Here is a 22,154-nt window from a genome sequence, read left to right as displayed (position 1 = left end):
GGTGTTGTCTGTTAGTGATGGACCACCAAATTCTACTCCCAAAACCAATACTACTCTATGTTAACTAACTTGAATTTGAATAAAATCTTGGAAGACAAAAAAATAGCCTCTTTCAATGATCAAGACAATAATAAGGTTAAATTTAGGGGAAATTAAATTTAAGTTTTAAGGGTTAAATTTAACGTGAGCGAAAACAAAAATGGAAAGAAAGTAATGAATGCAGATGCTATCCTAGAGGCAGAGTGGTGCCTTCACGGGGAGGTCATTAATTATCTTCAGGAAATTTTTCTGGCTTTCCCCCCGCTCTAGGAGTGGAAAGTATGGCACTTCCTGGTCTTCTTGGGGTTTTACGTGCCACGTGACTAGTGTTGGCCAATGAGTTGTGAGGGAAAGTGATGACGCGCTTCCAAGCGGGAGCATTTGATCCCCACCCCCAAAAGCTCTTTCCCCCTGGCATCATCCTGGCCATGTTCAAGAGAGTGACGTGGGCACCTAAGTGACTATAATGATCTAAGAACCCCTGCCAGCTTACAGAGATACAAAAAGAAATAAGCTTTGTTGAGCTAAACAGCTGGGAGTTTAGAGCTACTTGTTACCACGGTATAACCTGATCTAGCCTTACTGATAACATTTGTGTTGCCTCTTGTGTCCAGACTGCCTTAACAAAGTAAAAATAATGTTACTTTATGTCCCATAAGCAAGATCAACCAGCCTGGCAGAAATCCACAAAATATTTGCAAAAACACTTGTGCCTGTACGGGGATATGACCATATTACATTCAGACCTCATTAATTTTCCAGCATCTATTGCTTTTCGTGAATTTTCCAAAGATTTTTCTTGATGGCTCTTTCCTCCAATAGGCTTATCATTAACATAATTATTTCACTAAAACTACTAGTTTTCTTCTTTTTAACTTAGTACATATAAAAGCTTAGAATGAACTATGTGACTCGAATGGCCAATTTGCACACCAATACAACCTAACCAAATTAGCCATGAGGTATATTAATTATTCTACCAAAGAATTCTGCAGTAGAAATGGGAAAAGAAAATAAAAATGAGAATTATAATAATATTTATGATGCAATGTGAGTAATTCTTTGCCATCCAATTAAAGTCATTTTGTGGGGCACCTGGGTCAGTCGCTCAGTCGGTTGAACGTCCAACTCTTGATCTCAGCTCAGTTCTTGATGTCAGGGTCATGAATTCAAACCCCACATTAAGCGCCATGCCAGGCCTGAAGCCTATTTCATAAATAAATAAATAAATAAATAAATAAACAAACAAATAAACAAACAAACTTATTTTGTGCCAGATTTATTTTCAGTGAATCTGGAATGGAATTGCAAATCTAGCAAGGGTTTATTTTTAATTCCTATGTTTCAAAATATAAAAATAGATGCAGCTTAAGGAAAGTATTATCAGTTATTGTGCAGGCCAAGCAAACCTAGAATACACATAGTCCTAGACTCATGTCTGAGTTTAGATTTCTTCATCTGCAAAGTGAGAGGAAGTATATGCTAATATGCCATCTCCCCTTCTCAAGAAATGTGCAAGAACCAATGGGGTAAGAGCTATGAAGCTCTGAGGCAACCCTGAAGTTGTTGTATAGGAACAAAATTGAATTACCTGCTTAAGGAGTTTGAAGTTCAGCCTAGATAAGGAAGGCTTGTAGTGACATGGGGGAGTTAAAATGAGGAGAACACAGTCAGATGCTTAAAAAGAAATCTCTTGCTATACATCCTAGGATCCACAGCCTTCTAAAGGAATCAGCCACCGTATCTTTGTCACTTAACTTTTTTTAATCTGAACTGACAGATCACTGGAGAATAACTGTAGGGAATAATCCCCACAGTGGCAGAGGGGATGGATTAAATCAACCATGAAAATAAGCACTGGCCCATGTGTCTATAGCCTAAAAGAAATTTGAGTGAACATAGTGCTGTGTTTAAACCAGGCACAGTATCCGCTGAATTGCCTGTAATATTTTCCCCTGCAAAAGTTCATTTGAAGGGAAAGGCAAATGCTGATGCTTTGAAGGCCAGTGTTACATCTTGCTTTGTCTGATAAGTTTAAAGAAATATGTTATTATCTTATTAGCATAGAAATATAAAATGAGCATACATGAGCATACTTCTCTTTCCCCCATACCTGTACATTTATGTTTAGTGAATATGGCTTCACTTTTTTCTTATTTTTTTAAAGTTTATTTATTTTGAGAGAGAGATGGTACACGAGCGGGGAGTGTGGAGGGGCAGAGAGAGAAGGAGAGAAAGGTATCCCAAGCAGGTTCTGCACTGTCAGGGCAGGAGCCCAACTTAGGGCTCGAACCCACGAACTGTGAGATCGTGACCTGAGCCCAAATCAAGAGCCAGACGCCTAATTGACTGAGCCACCCAGGTGCCCCAATATGGCTTTGCTTCTACCCTATCAATGTAAAATTTTCCTTGGGAAAAGCCATGCTCAGTAAATGTTAGCTATAATTTTAAACCTTTTAACCTCCCGTGAAAAGGTGGATTGGCCTTTTGAGAAGGGAGGTCACCAAGGATGCAAATAACTGTGTCTCACGTTTGTGGAGGAAAAATAATGGGATGGAATGTTACACGAACGCTTCTTTGAGCTGCTTCTTACTCCACCGCAATGAATTTTCTGTCATTAAACTCATATGGTATTAAGAAGGGAAGGTGTCATAGTCAATAATGTGCTGTGAACCTCAAACCTCTCACAGCACAACAAACACAGCCCTGACTATTCCTGTGTTGGAGAAAGAGCAGAGCCTAGAGACCTGACATCCAGGGAGTTGCATTGTTTTCCACCGGACTCCTCACTAAGCCTCTGCCAAACTCCAGAAGAGAAGGAAACCAGTTATTATGGGAGGGTTAGGATTTGCTGATGAATAAATTTGGTCTCATCTGTTGAACAAATAGATTTCAAATCAAGAACGAATGTGGCCATAGATAGTCTATGAATCCCTGCAGGTTATGGAAAAATCAATCAAGCAAAATCAAGGAACATGTAGAATCTATCCACGGGAATTGAGTCCAAATGCACATTCATATCTTAGGAGTTCTCATTTGATATGCTGTTAATGCCTGAAGAAGACTTAAAAATCTGATGGGAAAAAGCAGGAAGGGGTTATTTAAATCTTTTTCTGAAGGAAGATCTTATTTTTTTAAAAGCCTTAGTGTTGATAGAACTGTATTTTTGTCTTTTACTCATGTTGTATACTTATTTGAAGAGCAGGGTATCCACTCCAGGATCCTCAACAGCTGGCAATCCCTCACAGTGATGCTTTTCTAGGACTTGGGAGAGTCCAGCTAGGCTCCAGGTTATCCTAATTAGTCACAGAAAATTCCAGTTCTGGTTTCCCTCTGTACCTTTCAGGAAACTTTTTTGTATTTCTCTTTCCGTTCCCCTTTGTATTTCTTTTTAAGCTTATTTATTTATTTTGAGAGCAACAGAGACAGCATAAGTGGGGGAGGGGCAGAGAGGGAGAGAGAGAGAATCCCAAGCAGGCTCCACACTGTCAGCTCAGAGCCCCATGCGGGGCTCCAACTCACAAAACTGTGACATCATGACCTGAGCTGAAACTAAGAGTTGGACACTTAACCGAGTGAGCCACACAGGTGCCCCACTCCTTTGTATTTCTTTTTAGACTACTTGGAAGGCTTCGCCTTTAAGAAATCTGTGTCTGTTGGGGTGCCTAGGTGGCTCAGTTTGTTAAGCATCTGACTTCTTCAGTTCAGGTCATGGTCTCTCATGGTTTGTGGGTTTGAGCCCCACATCAGGCTCTGCACTGTCAGATTCTTGGGATTCTCTCTCCTTCTCTCTCTGCACCTCCCCTGCACGTGCTCTCTTTCTCTCTCAAAAATAAATACACATTGAAAATATATTTATAAAACCTGCGTATGTTAAGAAATTCATATGCATTGACCCCCCTTAACACCTATTTCCATTTTTAATCAAAAATGCTTATTACACTCATTTAAAGCTTCTCTTCGGCAAGAATTAATGAGGTTTCACCACACTTGATAAATTTGATTATAGATGAGTACATGTACTTATTAGAGTGTCAATTAACAGATACATGGATAAAGAAAATGTGATATATACACACACACACACACACACACACACACACACACACACACACACACATACACCATGCAGCATTATTCAGCCATGAGAAATAAGGAAATCTTGCTATTTACAACAACATGGATAGATCTTAAGGGCATTATATTAAGTAAAAAAAGCCAGACAGAAAGACAAATACTGTATGATTTCTCTATTTTATGTAATGGAATCTTTACAAAACCTGAGCTCATAGACACAGAGACCAGATAAGTGGTTGCCAGAGGAGTGGGGTTTGGAGTGGATGAAATGGGTGAAGAGGGTCAGAAAGTACCGGCTTCCAGTTATAAGATATACAAGCCCTGGGGATGTAATGTACAGCATAGTGACTATAGTTAAAATACTATATCGCATATTTTAAAGTTGCTAAGAAAGAAGATCTTAAAAGTTCTCATCTTGTAAGGAAAAAACAATTGTAACTCTATGGGATGATGGATGTTAACTGACATTTGTTGTGATAATCATTTTGCAATATAGACATATCCAAATCATAATGTTGTACACCTAAAACCAATATTTATATGTCAATTATATCTCAAGAAGAAAATAATTTTATTGAGCTCATTTCTTTTAAAGTTTATACATTTTATTTATTTATTTATTTTGAGAGAAAGAGAGCATGAGCAAGGGAAGGGCAGAGAGAGAGAGAGAGAGAGAGAGGGAGAGAATCCCAAGCAGGCTCTGTGCTGTTAGTGCAGAGCCCAACACAGGGCTGAAACTCATTGACTATGAGATCATGACCTGAGCCAAAATCAAGAGTTGGATGCTTAACTGACTGAGCTACCCAGGCACCCCTAAGCTTATTTTATGTTGAAAATAGTTCATTATTTCCTCCAAAAACCCTGATATATAAATATAAAAATCATATATACATAATTATACATGCAAATATGTATGTGCATATACATTGTATATAAATGTATTGGGTATATATGTATATAGTATATGTAAACGGTGTGTGTGTATATAAATACATTATGTACATGTACATTGTGTGTATATGTATCACATATATGCACATTATATATTTTATATATATTATATTTGTACACTGTATATGTATCTTGTATATAGGTACATTGTATATCTGTATATGCACTGTATACCTGTAGATTTTTTGTTTACATATAAAATCGTCTCTAAAAACGTCACATTTGACTGCAACAGACAGAGATACCTTTAGGATACTCCTGAATGGCTCCCTCACAGTATTAGTTCCACATATACACATAAGTTTGAGGGGAAAAAAACCCAAAATGATGGGGTTCCAAGGCCAAATGAGTTTGGTGAGTGCTGGATGAAAAATGCTGATCAGCTTTCTTAAATGCTGAAATTCTACGCCATCAATATTCTAATGCTCACTGTGGGCTTGCAAAAATAGAATACAACCTAGAGTGTCTCCCAAATTATTTGATCCTGGAACACTCTCTTTTTCATGGGGCTAGCATCTTGTGGAATGAACTTTGGAACATTTCTGACTAGGAGGAACGAATGTCTGTTGTGGACTTTTCAAAAGAAGGTTCATGCCACAGTTGGTATCATCAGTGGAGCCCATGGAAAATTCTATTCTCCCCAGCCTAGGGAGCTCAAGAAGCCCGATCTAATTAGTGTCCCAGAATGAATCCAAATATCACTCTCCTGACTCACACCCAAAGAGACAGATTTATAAAACCACAATGTCTGTTTTAATTTACAAAGAGAAATATAATTGTCAAGGGGACCTGATACAATTGTTCTTTGGCCAACAATTTCTCCTCTTATAGAAGGACAAAACCATGAAAATCCTAATCTTGGCAGAATAAGTGTGAATACAGAATTAGGCGTGACAATTATTCAAAGATAGTATGGCTGCAAATATCTGCACAATGAAATATTATAGCCGCCACTTGGACCAGAACTGTCATGGCCTCAGAACACCATTCCAACCCCAGAATTGGTTTCTGAAGTGCATTTCTTTCTGTGCTTCCAGTAACAACTAACCTCTGTCTGATGAATAGTACATTCTATCACTATGTGAAAACTTTCATCACTTCAAGGCCTTCAGTGGAACTAAATTCTAAGCACTATGAGAGCAACAACCATTGCTGTTTTGTTCAATCCTATATCACCAGCATTCTGTTCAGTAATTAATTGGCCAAAGTTTTGGAGCCTAGGGACCTCCTGTCTCTTTAATTTGGCTTGATGTAGATATAGATGATAGATAGATAGATAGATAGATAGATAGACAGATGATATACATTATATAACTAGGTATAGGATTATATATAGATATAGGTGATAATATATGGTGATATTATATAGGCTGATATATATATATATATATATATATATATATATATACATATATATGATATTATATATGCTGATATAGGTGGATATTATATATATGTATATATTTTTTGGTATATTTATAGATATAAGTAGATATATACTTGTCTGTATAGAGAGATAGTCAAGGGGACCTGGTATGATTGCGTTTTGACCAAACCATTTAGACAAGATCCATGGAAATTCATATCTTGTCATTCTGAGGGCATTTCTGATTACCTTACTGGGCCTGCTACATAGTGTAATCACCTCTGAGAGTAATTGTTAAATACTGTGCTGTCGTTCTTAGGAAGCTCTCTGATTCCTGGGCACTGAAGTCCCTTCCCCCTTACAGAGAATAAGAAGCTCCCGGACCCCTGGAGCTGATAACTGACTGGTGTAGGAAGAGGAGAAGAGCTTCAAGACAGAACAGACTCTGAGGTGCAGTCCATGCTTCAGAGCCCCTGGGGAGAGGATGAGACAGAGATAGGGGTGCGGGGTTCACCTGAAATCTCAGCCCTGCTTTCCTTCTTGCTCTTCCCTATCCTGTTTTCCTCACTCCCTTCCTGATTTCTCCTGGAAGCCCTTCCTTAACAGATCACTGGCACTTGAATCCTTGGCTCAGGTGCTACATCTGGGAAAAATCCAACCCAAGAGACTGACTACGAGGTTGTTGGGAGGGCTGATGAGAAATGACGAGGAAAGGAAAGGGTCTAGAACGGTGCCTGGCACCTCAGCATTAGCTGTTGTCCTACAAGATGCAGCCACAATGTTCAAGCTGATTTTCCAAAGACGTTTGTCAGTGCAGCGCATGCATGTGGCTAAAAATCATTTCAGGGGCGCCTGGGTGGCTCAGTCAGTTAAGCGGCCGACTTCGGCTCAGGTCATGATCTCGCGGTCCGTGAGTTCGAGCCGCACGTCGGGCTCTGTGCTGACCACTCAGAGCCTGGAGCCTGTTTCAGATTCTGTGTCTCCCTCTCTCTCTAACCCTCCCCCATGCATGTTCTGTGTCTCTCTTTCTCAAAAATAAATAAACGTTTAAAAAAAAATTTTTTTTAAATCATTTCAGTACAGAGGGGTGCTGAAGAAGGTGTGGTTCTCAGCCATACCCCTCCCCACCCTCAGGGTTACTCCCCCAAGGCAATCACATTTAACCATTTCTGGTTTCAGGTCTAATGGGTTTATCTCTGTGTTTCTGAATACTTTCCATTTACTTCTGTCTCTTGATTTATTGGCTGGTGGATGCCTCACCTATTTATTTCCTGCTATGGCATATGGGGGTTTAGCTCACTTATAACATCTCCTACTTCCTCTTTCTCCCTTCTCCTGATGGGAATAGAGTGTTAGTTTTAGTTACCTTTGTAACTTTATTTTTTTAAGTTTATTTATTTATTTTGAGAGAAAGAGAGAGAGAGGGAGAGAGAGAAAGAGAGCATGAGCAGGGGAAGGGGAGAGAGAGGGAAAGAGGATCCCAAGCAGGCTCTGTGCTATCAGTGCAGAGCCTGACATAGGGCTTGATCCCACAAGCCACGAGACCATGACCTGAGCCAAAATCAAGAGTTGGATACTTACCTGACTGAGCCACCCAGGCGCCCTAGCTTTGTAACTTTCAATAGCATCTTTGAATCCCCATTTGTTCAGTCACCTATATGGAGCGATCTCTTGATTCCCCACTAATGCTCTGGTTCTCACTTGCCCTCCTCACTCCCACTTCCACGTTGTCAAGGATTTTAGTAGCATTTATGTTCTCATTAAATCTGTCATGCCTTGTTTACAGGCTGTTTCAAAAATTGAAAGTCAGTAAACCCCCTTAACCTTAATATGGCTACCTTATTATTTCCTGAAGAGCCAAGAAGCATGCTGTGATCACATGTCCTTCTAGACTGGATTTTAGTGCCACTCCAAGAAAATATTCAAGTAGCTTCTCCTTCCACACTTCACCAAGTGCTCAAAATCATGCCCCATCTCATGGCACAACTGGGTCATGGTGTCTGTTTCTTTTATTGTTTCTTAAAAAACCATAGCTTGTTCTTAGATTATTTGTTTTGTTTTGCCTGAAGTATCTTATTACCCATCTTTTTTTATTGTGAGAAGAAATGTGTACCTTCTTTACAAAGCGGCTACTATCTTCTAGCTTCTTATTTTTCTACAACATGGAATCTGTTCCACTTTTCTTCTTGGAGCTCAGTGACTTCTTGTGCTAATTTGGAACAACGGCTTCATTTCTTGACTGTGGCTTTCCCAGATAGCTTTTGGTTTTGCTGGAGTTTCTAGTTTCCTTTCTTTTTTTCCCTATTTTCAAATTCTTCCACGATCTCAAATATCCTCTCACTTCTGTGGAGTCTTCCTCTTTTCTGGAGATAGTTCACCAACGCCTCGGTGCTTTCTAGAACTTCCAGACACTGTTGCAGTGGAGCTCCCTGGTATTGCTCATCTGCGTGTCACACACTGCTCCCTGGATCCTAAATCTTCCTCTTTCTTGGCTCACCGCCTTATTTTGCTGAAGTACCTATTCAATTTCCCAAGAAAAAGCATGTGAGGATAAGATAGCTAAGTTTCAGCAAATTCCAAAGTGGGTCTTACTCTGCTCTTGCTGTTGACAGAAAGTTTAGCCAGCAACAGAACTCTTGGCTGGGAATCATCTTCTTCCAGAACTTTGAAGGCATTGCTCCAGTGGTTTTAGCCATAGAGTTTTGCTAACAGGAGGTCTGATGCCAGTTTGACTTATGTTGCTTTGCAGATGGCCTCTTATTTGTCTCTGAAATCTTTTAAGTTGTTCAACAATCTTTATCTTTGGTGTTCTGCAATTCCATGGGGGAAGTATTGGGATGTAAGCCTCTTTTCTTTCAACTTGGTTGGCACACGGTAGGAAGCTGGAATGACTTCCTAAGGGCTTGGAAGGGTATTAAGAGCTCAGTGTGTTGGGGTGAGATTGGGAACTGACTAGTTTTTTAGCAAAGAGGACTTTGCTTTGGGGTGCCCACATCCACATTGGACATCCTAATTCTTCCCCAGACAAGTTTTTCAATTTCTTTAGAGGAGAGCCTTCCCCTGATTTTTCCAGAGAGTTTAGGTTGGCCTAGCTGTGGGCCATTCTGCAGGAGGAGATGGAAGGAGATCAGCTGCTCACAGTAGGGTCTCCACAAATCCCACTGGAAATTCCAGTCGGCCTTGCCACCTCTGAGTCCCAGTCCTTTGCGATGGCCCCTGCTGCTGCTTCTCTTTGCTTTACTCTGGGTACTTCTTTGCTTTTCCTCTTCCTTGTTTAATGGGCCATCTAAAAGCTAACATTGCAGTCTCACACTTAATACTTGTGAAAACACTTCAACAAGAGTGCTCCCCAAAATGTCAACAAATGCAGTAATGGGTGGCAAATTGCCCTCATATCTAAAAGAATGTGCTAAAGATACTGAAAGATTCCCAGGTGTCTGTTTTCTGTTTTTTGTTTTTTGTTTTTTTGTTTTTTTTTTCCAAATAGCGATTTTGTTTCGGTATGCCTTTGCTGGTGGAAGAACGGATTCGTTCTTCAGAAAAACACATTGTCAAAATTATGGAGATAGGAGAATGAGGTGCTCCAGTTGAAGGCCAAGAGAAGAACTACCCCCTCCTGTCTGGGATGCTGGGAGCCCCAGGGGCGATGGCCCCTGACTCCCTCCCTGGGTGATGTTTTAGAATGCAGATTTTGTCCTACTCTCTGGAATCCACTTTTCTAACAAGGTCCCCAGGTGATTTTGTCCACAATTGGAGGTAGGCTGCCAGAGTGGGCAAAAACCAGCTTGGTAAGGAAGAAGTTCCTGTAGTTCAGCAATACCCAGTAATTTGTAGGGATTTTTCATTGGGAGAATTTTTTTTCTCTTTGTTTTCTCCTGATACCCCAACAGATGCTGAGATCTCTGCCTTACATGCAAGAGAAACAAATGACAGATTAAAGATATTTCTGGAACTATAACCATGGCCACACGTGAGGTGGTTACACATCATAATCTTTGAAGCAGAATGGATCTTGTTTCCTTTTAACACTATTGCCAAAAATAAAAGCAAATTTCCCCCAAAAGTTCTCACCTTCTGCAGGTTTTTCAGAGTCCTCCGTTCCCGACACACTGTTTTTTCCATCCACTTTGCAAAGCTCCTGTCCACCAGTGCAGGCTGGAAATGCCCTTAACGAGGGAACCAAAGGGTTCCTGATCTGCACACTTGCTTCAGCTACCTTGGATGTTATTTCTTGGGGCACAGGAGGAAGCAGAAATCCAGGTTTACCAACTCAACTTCCTCTGGTTGGGTTGTTCTAGATTCCATTCTTTTTTCTTCTCCTGGGGATTTTAGTGGGCAACACAAGTGAACAATAATTACAGCATTGGGGTGGGGGGAGGGGGTGCCTGGATGGCTCAGTAGGTGAAGTGTCTGACTCTTGGTTTCCGTTCAGCTCATGATCTCATGGTTCATGAGTTTGAGCCCCACATCAGGCTCCACAATGATACTATGGAGCCTGCTTGGGATTCTCTCTCTCTCTCTCTCTCTCTCTCTCTCTCACAATAAATAGATGATAGATAGATAGATAGATAGATAGATAGATAGACAGATACAGAGTTAGGAAAGCAAGAGCTACATCAGGAAGCATGAGTTTTCTTTTTGGTGGCCCGCAAGCCCAGTGATGTGTAAGACTGAACCGATTTGGGAGTCGCTGTTCCTGGTTAAGGACAAATCCATCCAGAGAAAGAACTCTTCCTGTCACCAAAAATGCTCTAGAGACAAGGGTGTCACAGAGTTCTATGGACAATATAAGCTGTTCCCCTACTCAGATACTTAAAATGTCACCAAGCTGAGCCCAGTATAGCTTCTGCCTGATGTCTAAGTGTAGACGAGATATTCTCTTACCATGATGGCAAACTTGTGACACAAATAAATTGCTGTGTGGCCCGTCCCCACCTCCCTTCTGCTCAGATTTTTCACTTCCCTTCCTGCAACCCCATGTCTCTGTTCCTTATAACGACCCATGTCTTGCCCTCAAATTAGCATCTTTATCCTCAAACACACATGTACATTTCCTATCAGCAGGCTTTCAAAAATTTTTTGCCTGCAGCAGGACAGAGGTACAACTGTACACGCTTTCCCAGGAGCTGAACGATTCATCATGGAGCAGACACTTCCAAATTAGCTTCTGTAGCCAGGTGCCTGGACCAGCTCTTCTCAAGAGCAAAGCCTCAGAGGGCATCCCTCCCTGTGTGAGTGTGCAGTTACCTTTGTTCCAGCCCTCAGGAGGAAACAGATTGGCCCATCCATACAGCTGATTCTCTTATGTTCAGGGCTTGGAAGACGCGCACCTAAGACTGAGCCATCCATAACACTCACTTGCTAGGTAAACTTGGAAAGGTCAAGCTGTGTGAACTTCTGAGCCCAAGTTCAACATGTACAGCATGGCAATGGTATCATCTATCCACGTGGTTGTCTTGAAAAGCTAAGTCATTCATAGTAAATTTAAGTACTTTCCAAACTATGAAGCACTGTCTTATTTTGAACCCAAACTGCATCACTGGTCTCCACCTGCTCACACAGAGTGTCCACCTTCCACTTGGAAGAATACTTTTCTCTGGCATTTCTGGAGGAGTATCTCGCCAGAGCTCAGGAGCAAGCCCGTGGCTCACTTTGATAGCGATCCTGTTGTTCTGCGCTGTCAGACCCGTGCCCGTGCGGTGGGCATGGCGTTTTCCTCTCTTGGCCACCTGGCATCCTGCGGTCCTGCCCGTGTCCCTCCCTCTGCTTCGCCAGGCACAACCCTCACTGGTGGCTGACCTGAGCCCTCAGAGCTGCAAAGCCATGCAGAGTGGAGAAGGCTTGCCTTCCTAGCCTGTGGCATCCCGAGACAGTATAGTTTGGCTCCCAGTGTGTGAATATGAAGAAACAGCAATTATTATTATTATTATTATTATTATTATTATTATTGTGGTAAAATACACATAGCATAAAATTTGTCATTTGAACCATTTTAAGGTGTACAATTCAGTGGCTTTAAGTACCTTTGTGATGTCCAACCACCACTATCTACTTCTAGAACTTTTTAAACACCCTACCCAGAAAACCCATACCTGCCAGGAGTTACTCCCCAGCCCCCACCCCCAGCCTCTGCAATCACTAATGTGCTTTCTGTGACTATGGATTCGCCTATTCCGCACATTTCATATAAATGGAATTATACAGTATATAGCCTTTGGCATCTGGCTCCTTGCACTTAGCCTCATACATTGCCCTCTTTGTTTTTACTTGGTGCCCTTTCTCTCTGCCTAGGAACAGGCTTGCACCAGGGAATGGGACTAAGGATGAATTTGAATAGCCATTACCATTATGCTTTTCTCAGGATTCCGGGGCACTTTATGTTTTTAAATTTTTTTTAATGTTCATTTACTTTTGAGAGACAGAGAGAGACAGAGCACGAGCAGGGGAGGGGCAGAGGGAGAGGGAGACACAGAACCTGAAGCAGGTTCTAGGCTCCAGGATCTGACCTGTCAGCACAGAGCCCTATGCAGGGCTTGAACCCAGGAACCGTGAGATCATGACCTGAGCCGAAGTCAGACGCTTAACCTGCTTAACAGACTGAGCCACCCAGACGCCCCAGGATTCTGGGGAGAAGCCTTCACCCGGCTCCTTCTCCTTGGCCTATATCCTCTATCCTCTGTCAATGTATTGCTATGAGGCTACTCCAAGTTCCCAGACAGGCCCAGAGATACATAAGCAGACTTAGCTTGTCCCCCTTCCCAGCACGCTGTCAAACCCAAACTGCCAGTGTGCCAGCCATGCCCATATATGCCTGAGCCTGAAAAGTGCAAGGAAATGCTGAAGTTGAGATCCCCCCACAGAGTGATTAGATTAACATGATGTTATACTTTGTGTTAACAAAAGTTAGCACTTCCTCTGATACGCGAGTGCCATTTTGCTTTCTGTGGTCTTACGGTGTTTCAAATACCTTGGAGGTATAAGACACATCTGTATTTCTCCAGAATCTTTCATGGACTTGCCCTTCATGTGCACATATGCCAGATGCTTTCACTTTTCCATGTCCCTGCCTTGGAAGTAGCCTTATGTAAATCCCAGCCAATGAAATTCCAATACCTCTAGGGGCGTGTGGCTTTGTTATGTATGTGCTTTCCTGAGGAAACCTCTAACAAAGATTCAAAAGAAGAAAGTTTTTCTAATTTACAGCTGACGTATGGAAACGGAACAAATGGAGAAATGAAAGATTCCTGGTTACTCCTTTGTCATATTAAATTATTTATTGGGGAGGTTTCGAGCCACTGGTTTCGCCGCAGTGTTCTCTCTAGGAAATTCAGAGTTGGCTGGAATTTTGTTTGGGGTTTCTTTTTTAAAATGTAAGTTTAAGAAAAATGTTAAGTGAATGTAATGTCAATTTCTATGCATCTCTTTTTTTCCTTCATAGCGACTGATATTGTAGTTAAATTTTACATTTACTGTTGGTCTACGTAGTGTATAGTAACCAGACAGGGGGGAAACAATCATAAAAGGAGGTAAATACCAGGGAAGAAAGTATCATTTTTAAAAATTTATTTATTTACTTTTGAGAGAGAGAGAGACTGAGAGAGAACAAGTGGGGGAGGGGCAGAGAGAGAGAGGGAGACACAGAATCTGAAGCAGGCTCCAGGCTCCGAGCTGTCAGTACAGAGCCCCAGGCAGGGCTCGAACTCACAAACAGTAAGAACAATGACCGGAGCCAAAGTCGGATGCTTAACTAACTGAGCTACCCAGGCGCCCACAGAAAGTAACAATCTTTAATCTTCCATGCATAGGGTCAGAGTTCACACTCAACAATTATCATTTAATCCACAAACATTCTCTATAGTTAAATGTCTTTGAACCTTCCTATCTTGTGTGTGTATCTCAGTACGCTTTATACAATGAGCTGTTTTAGAGGCTCCGTGCTTTACTGCTTTTTTTTTTTCACTTTCGTTTTACACAGTGTTATGTAGGTGGCTTTGCTGTTTAGACCAGCGTTGCATTCTTGTATAAACCCCTCATGCTTTTCTTTGCATCCAGTACACGCCTGGACATAGTTTATTATCCATCATTTTTTGCCTACCGATGCCAAATTAGCTTATGTAAAAACCTCGAAGAGGTTTTGTGGAGGTTAACTTAATGCCTTTCCAGACAAGCTGCAGGTTATGGGAAGGAAAGAACCAAGCAATGTGAACATAGCAACATAAAGGAACGAAGACACGTTTGGACCCGTGTCTCATTAGTAGGTTAGGGTCTGCTGCACCTCCCCATCTGCCAATATCTGTCTGCCAATATTCCCCAGTCTACCCTGCTTCTAAATGCTGATTTAGATAAATGCTTTTCTAACCAAAATGAAACAGTATGGTATTTAAGTCAACCATGAAAATAGGCGCTGACATGTGTGCCCCCCCACCTGAAAGAAATCAGGACGGGCTTGATTTGAATCGGGCAGGAGGCCAGATGCAATCAGATTCCCCAGATCTGTAACTCTACCAAGAGAGATCAAATCCCACTCCTCCAGGACCTTCCAGATTGCCGAAGATCCTGGGAGGTCAGAATTGAGCTGGGCTCCCAAACTGTCAATAAAATGTGATTTTGTACGATAGGAATGGGCGGGTGGTGAAACCAGACCATTCCCTTAAAGTTCCAGTAAATGGGATGACTGGGTATTTTTTTCTAGAGAGACTTAATTTTTTAGAGCATTTTTGGGTTTGCAGCAAAATTGGGCAGAAGGTTCAGAGAGTTCCCACTGACTGGGTATTTTCCAGCCCTCTTTCATACACACCATCTCTACCTTTGGAGTCCCAGAGCACTCTGGACTCACATGCAAGGCAGGGCACACAATGGACTGAGTGGTTGAACAGACCTAGAGTAATTCAGCAACCCGGTGAAAACTTGCCATCCCAACTGGTCCAATGTGGAAGCTCTACGTGGTGTCTGAGAGCACAGATTGGTATTTGGTGCCCCTGGGAGCCGTCAAACTACCGTTTCACCAATACGTGTGTGCCTGGCTTTAAACAAACCTGATTTTAAAAAAAGAAATAAAAATAAACAAATCCGATTATATATTTATTTTTTTTTAATTTTTTTTAATGTTTTTATTTTTGCGACAGAGAGAGACAGAACATGAGCAGGGGAGGGCCAGAGAGAGAGGGAGACACAGAATCGGAAGCAGGCTCCAGGCTCTGAGCTGTCAGCACAGAGCCCGATGCGGGGCTCGAACCCACAGACTGTGAGATCATGACCTGAGCCGAAGTCGGACGCTTAACCGACGAGCCACCCAGGCGCCCCCGATTATATATTTAAAATCTGACTTACACCGGAGGCTAATTGGGAGTGATCTGTCTTTCCATCACTTTCAAAAGATAGGCTCTCCACCCTCTCTGAGCTCTAAAGTCATCCCAAACTTCCCAGAGCCTGTGTACCGGCAGTCCATTCTCCACGTTGTCCTTCAGAAATATCACCTAAGCCAGGCGGTGCCATCTGGGCGCTTCTCACATTCTGTAATATCCTCTCTTCCTTCCTTTCGAGGAATGACCCTCACTCTCTTGAACCGTCCTCGCTCTCCTTCAGCACCCTCTGTGAACACTGTCCTGGCCTCTCTAACCCAAAGAAAACTCCCTGTCCTGATTCTCTGGGTCATTTTGGTCTACCATTAGCAGGACTCTGTAAAATTACCCCCAAACCTGATTGTTTCCTATGAGTTAATCTGATCTGCAATAAATAGATGATGAACTCCGTGAAGGCAGGATTGGCTCCTTGAGTCCTACACATTGGCACAGTACTTGTGCCTAGCTGATGTTCAGTAAGCCTAACGAAATGACTCTGAAATTTACAAAAATAGTCACTGCTTGGTTTTCTTACAAAGTTCTCTAGGTGTCCTCAACATACGAATCAATGTACACAGACTTCCCAAGAACATATTTGTTGTGTGAAGGCAGGTGTGCAATACGGCACTTTATGGAACCACAAGATTTTTTTTTTTTAAAGAGCATTTCTTTAAAAATAGGAACTAGTTTAATGTGACAAAGAGGAGTATTTATTTATTTATTTATTTTAATTCTATTTTTTAAATTTATATCCAAACTAGTTAGCATACAAAGAGGAGTTATTAATGTTGAAAATCTTGACTAATTCTAGGTAGGGGAGAAGCAGGAAGACATTGCAGCCAAGGCCAATGGGTTCAACATCGACCCTTATATTTATTTGTAGGCTTGTTGGAAAGCTTTTAGACTGAGATTCAGGCAAAGAAGGAGGTGAACTTGTCGCAGTAATTTTCTCTAGATCATTCTTTGGCCAACCTGTCTTCCTGCTGCAGAAATCGTTCAGAGCCAGATGGGCATATGAGAACAAATTTACTGCGCTCAGCGTTAAGAAGCTGGGCCCACCAACTCCTACTTTTCAAAGAACAAGGGAATCTTGAAAAGATGATATCATTCTCTCAGTCCCTGGCCTGGTTTTGAGGTGATAATGTGTCCAGTAACCACTGCAGAGTTCACAGTAGCCTGCTCTCTAAGCCTTCCAGTTTGGGGGTGGGGGTAAGGGAGCCCTGTCTGTTTGATCAGCAGGCAAAATATTCCCACTCAGGCTTTTATCTCTGCAAAGCTGAGAAGCATGTACCATCTTGAAATTTAAAAAAAAACAAAACTGTACAAACTTGAAACTAACATGTCTGAAGTAGCGGGTGCCAACGACACCACCGACGGCACTGCTGATCAAAAGGAGGTGACAAACAACTTAGTTTCCGTTGGGTTGAGCATTTGCCGAAAGAAGTAAACGGGTTGAACTTTTACAGTCGAAAGCAACTCTTGAAAGCGTTGTCTTTCCCAAGCCAGTGCGGGAAGGAAGAGCGAGAGAAGGCAGGGAAACGTTAGTCCCATCGCTGGGGCACCCTCGGCTGGCACTGCACGGTACCCTGCAGAGTAACGCCGGACGGGTGACACGCTGGTCCTCCCCAAAGTTTACAATTTCCCTAGGAAGTGACTCTTCCCTCCCGGCGCCCCACAACCCCGGTCGGCACCGGAGCGATGAGGGCGAGCGAGCCAACTCTGAGCTCGCGCGGAGCAAGCGGTCGGGGACACAGCGGGACGCGGCCGAGTGTGTTTCACCTGCACGTTCCCTTTCTCTCCTTGTAGCTACCTCATCCCTGAACTCCCAGCTCCAGCAGCTCCAGCAGCTCCAGCAGCTCCAGCCGCCGCCGCCGCCGCCGCCCGCCGGCCAGCACCCGCCGCCCGGCCCGCAGGCGCCCCCGCAGCCCCCGCAGCCGCAGCCCCAGCCCGCCCCGCCCCAGCAGCCGCCTCCCGCCTCCCAGCAGCCGCCGGCTCCGCCAGCTCAGCCCCAGCAGCAGCCTCAGCCCCACCCCCACCCCCCGAGCCAGAACCAACCGTCTCCGACTCAGCAGAGCGCGAGCCCCCCTCAGAAAGCCAGCCAGTCTCCGGGACATGGCCTTCCGTCGCCGCTCACGCCACCCAATCCTCTGCAGGTATGCTCCCCGCCCCGCCCCGTGAGCTCCGGGGGACCTGTCCTCCGGGTCGCGCCGTCCCCCCGCCGCCCCCCACCCCCAGGCCGAGGGCCGGTCAGACTTAGCACCCAGGTCTGCAGCACCTAATTCGAATTGATCTCCTAGACGTAGGGAAGAGGAAGCAAATAGCAGGCGGCTGGGGATGCATGTAAAGGAAACAAATAGAAGCCCATTGATGTTGCCCTCCAATGGATAAATGTGTTCTGTTTCCTCCTGTGAGAGGCCGGCACTGTAAGTGCACTTGTAGCCTGTAATAATTCCATTTTATGATACTTTCTGAAGGCAGCAAAGATAGCATCCAATTAAAATTATTACCAGCACAGTTTTGTAGCCCCGTGGAGAACTGCATCTCCTGTCCATGAGGCATGGTGGTTATTTCTCTATATTATGAATACAACAGTGTCTTACCTTAAGTACTTTGTGCTCTTTTGTTTCTATTTTTCTAAAGACTCTCTGGGGTTAGGAGGGTAAAGAAATTCAGCCCCTGGTCTGTGTCCCAGATTCCAACCATTCCAACCACAGACTAACAATTCTCTAAAATTATGCAAACAGCCTCAACAAATCTGCATCTTTATAAAGTAATAAAGCTTCTATACATTGACTTTTTTTACCTTGAGGCCCAGGGCATCAAAAATAGATATTCAGGCTAACTACCAGAGCTTATCCTTAATCGATCATCATTCAGGAATACAGAACTTTAAAGTTCAGAAAGCCATTCTTAACTTAGATTCCTCTAAAATAAATTAGCTTCAGAATATAATGACTGTGGTGTCAACACCTCAGATCCAGAAATTAATAGCCCAGGTTTTGACTTACATAGTGATGTTTTCCCCAGTGAGATGACAGATGATTTAGTGCATTGGTGATACAGTGACAAAGTCCAACAAAGTGAGCAGCCCATACACTCATTTCAAATGCCAACTCAACCCCCTCCTTGATTCTGGGGCAGGCGACCCTCCCCTACCTAAGGACAATAGCCATGAGTCCCCAGGTCCTCAACAGCAAAGTATGCAAGGCCACACTAGCTTGACACACAGAGAGGCCAGTGGATTTAAACTTAGCATTTGAGAACTGATTTTGTTTGTTGTCCCCTAACTTTGTTGCTATGAACTTGAATTCTCAATGGTGGCCCCAAGTTTTCCTGGAAATGAAACCATTTAGGTAAGATGAGTAATTGCATTTTCCCCGGCACTTGGGTCGTTGTTGCTTGGAAGGTGAACGTTCTTTTGAGTCGGGTTTGAATGTGTATTTTTTTTAAATCTTACAAGTGCGAGACAACATAATGCCTTTGACCTGGGACTGCCATGAACGCAGGCTATAAAAATCTAAAGTGTGCACTTGGCACCTACGGAGAAAATAGGTACAATCAAACTTACAAGATGCATGATTGCAGCCATCCTAATGTTTTTAGCATTTGGAATTCAACTCTATTATTCCAGAGAATGAGTTTAATGCTTTTTAGGAGCAGTTAAATTAGATGGACCTACACACCATATGATTAAACACTTCCTCTGTGTGAGGCACCCAAATAGGAGAAATTACCAACGAAAAGAACTTGTGCTGCTCTGAGGGATGAAGTTACTTAGCTCAGTCCCCAGTTGTTGTATCCAGTCCAGTGTTCCTTACAGTAGAGCGACACTTTGAGCTCTGTGGACATCAGTCTTTTCTGAACAGTGTCAATATCTTATAAATCTCTATTGGCCACTGAAAGTCAGATGTAGACAATCCATTTGAATGGCTGTTGATAGGACTTGTGGATGAGGTGACCGATCAGCCTCATGGAAATAAATTCCAACAGGAGAACTTCCAGAAGTCATTCAATGGTTTCCTATGAAAATCCAGGGGACCTGTTGCGTTTTGTGTTGTTTTTGCAAGAAATGAAGGCTGAGAGTCACATTTCTTTCTTTACAACCTTGAGAGAATATTCTTTTTTGTTATTAGGGTTTAAAAAAAATTTTTTTTAATGTGTATTTATTTTTGAGAGAGATGGAGACAGAATGCGTGTGGGTTAGGGACAGAGCAAGAGGGAGACGCAGAATCCGAAGCAGGCTCCAGGCTCCAAGCTGTCAGCACAGAGCCCGACAAACCCACCAGCTGTGAGATCATGACCTAAGCCGAAGTCAGACGCTCAACCAACTGAGCCACCCAGGCGCCCCTTTCCTATTGGGAAAACCCCTATTGGGGTTTTAACTCATAAACTTAACAAATACATTGGTAAGGTAATACTCTTAACTTCTGTGGATCTAATGCATGACCACTGAAGGAATGATATAGTAAAACATTTTAAAATATTGCCAAGTAGATAGAGAACTAATTTTTATTTTTTTTTTTGTTTTGTTTTTTTTTGTTTGTTTTTAAAAATTTTTATTTTATTTTTGAAAATTCTAGTATAATTAACATACAGTACTGTATTAGTTTCAGGTGTACAGTATAATAACTGAGCAATTCTATACATTTCTTAGTGCTCATTATGATAAGTGTACTCTTTTTTTTATTTTTTATTTTTTATTTTTTTTTATTTTTTTAATATATGAAATTTACTGTCAAATTGGTTTCCATACAACACCCAGTGCTCATCCCAAAAGGTGCCCTCCTCAATACCCATCACCCACCCTGCCCTCCCTCCCACCCCCCATCAACCCTCAGTTTGTTCTCAGTTTTTAACAGTCTCTAATGCTTTGGCTCTCTCCCACTCTAACCTCTTTTTTTTTTTTTTTTTTTTTCCTTCCCCCCCCCGCCATGGGTTTCTGTTATGTTTCTCAGGATCCACATAAGAGTGAAACCATATGGTATCTGTCTTTCTCTGTATGGCTTATTTCACTTAGCATCACACTCTCCAGTTCCATCCATGTTGCTACAAAAGGCCATATTTCATTTTTTCTCATTGCCACGTAGTATTCCATTGTGTATATAAACCACAATTTCTTTATCCATTCATCAGTTGATGGACATTTAGGCTCTTTCCATAATTTAGCTATTGTTGAGAGTGCCGCTATAAACATTGGGGTACAGGTGCCCCTATGCATCAGTACTCCTGTATCCCTTGGATAAATTCCTAGCAGTGCTATTGCTGGGTCATAGGGTAGGTCTATTTTTAATTTTCTGAGGAACCTCCACACTGCTTTCCAGAGCGGCTGCACCAATTTGCATTCCCACCAACAGTGCAAGAGGGTTCCTGTTTCTCCACATCCTCTCCAGCATCTATAGTCTCCTGATTTCTTCATTTTGGCCACTCTGACTGGCGTGAGGTGGTATCTGAGTGTGGTTTTGATTTGTATTTTCCTGATAAGGAGCGACGTTGAACATCTTTTCATGTGCCTGTTGGCCATCCGTATGTCTTCTTTAGAGAAGTGTCTATTCATGTTTTCTGCCCATTTCTTCACTGGGTTATTTGTTTTTCTGGTGTGGAGTTTGATGAGCTCTTTATAGATTTTGGATACTAGCCCTTTGTCCGATGTGTCATTTGCAAATATCTTTTCCCATTCCGTTGGTTGCCTTTTAGTTTTGTTGGTTGTTTCCTTTGCTGTGCAGAAGCTTTTTATCTTCATAAGGTCCCAGTAATTCACTTTTGCTTTTAATTCCCTTGCCTTTGGGGATGTGCCGAGTAAGAGATTGCTACGGTTGAGGTCAGAGAGGTCTTTTCCTGCTTTCTCCTCTAAGGTTTTGATGGTTTCCTGTCTCACATTCAGGTCCTTTATCCATTTTGAGTTTATTTTTGTGAATGGTGTGAGAAAGTGGTCTAGTTTCAACCTTCTGCATGTTGCTGTCCAGGAGAACTAATTTTTAAGAAGAAAAAGGTTTTTTTTCCCCCCTTTACTATAGGCATGTGTAAAGAAAATGAAGAATTCCATGGTTTTGAAATACTGTTTTCTTTCTACACTAACTGAGGGGTTTTTGAGTTTGTGGAACATGAAATGTTTGAACTTTCTAAAAAAGAAAACTTTAAGAGGAACTGCAAAGATATTTAACTCTCAAAGGTAATGATCTTTATGCACCAGAGTAAAGTGTTTTTGTCTGAAGATGATTAAAAGAACAAAGATCAACTAAAATCAGATATGACATTTTAAATTCTATTTTACAATTCTTTGTTTTCATGTGGGCTTTGTCCTTTTACATTGTTCAAACTCTGCTTGCGAGAGAGCAGTTTAGAACTAGGCAACTTAGGTTGTCAGGGAAAACCAGGAATTC

General features: G+C 42.3%; 1 protein-coding gene across 3 annotated transcripts in view; it reads left to right on the top strand.

Moving 5' to 3' along the window:
- Positions 1–22,154, top strand: part of POU6F2 (POU class 6 homeobox 2) — a 463,146-nt gene that overhangs the window by 320,993 nt on the left and 119,999 nt on the right. For all 3 annotated transcript variants that reach the window (XM_042914645.1, XM_042914628.1, XM_042914638.1), the window contains one exon: positions 17,581–17,927. In XM_042914645.1, coding sequence (XP_042770579.1) covers positions 17,581–17,927 — 347 coding nt within the window. The remainder of the gene's footprint in view (positions 1–17,580; positions 17,928–22,154) is intronic.

The sequence above is a fragment of the Panthera leo genome, chromosome A2 (genome assembly GCF_018350215.1).
Source record: "Panthera leo isolate Ple1 chromosome A2, P.leo_Ple1_pat1.1, whole genome shotgun sequence".
NCBI classification, from domain to species: domain Eukaryota; kingdom Metazoa; phylum Chordata; class Mammalia; order Carnivora; family Felidae; genus Panthera; species Panthera leo.
This window is presented reverse-complemented; position numbering and strand designations above follow the sequence as displayed.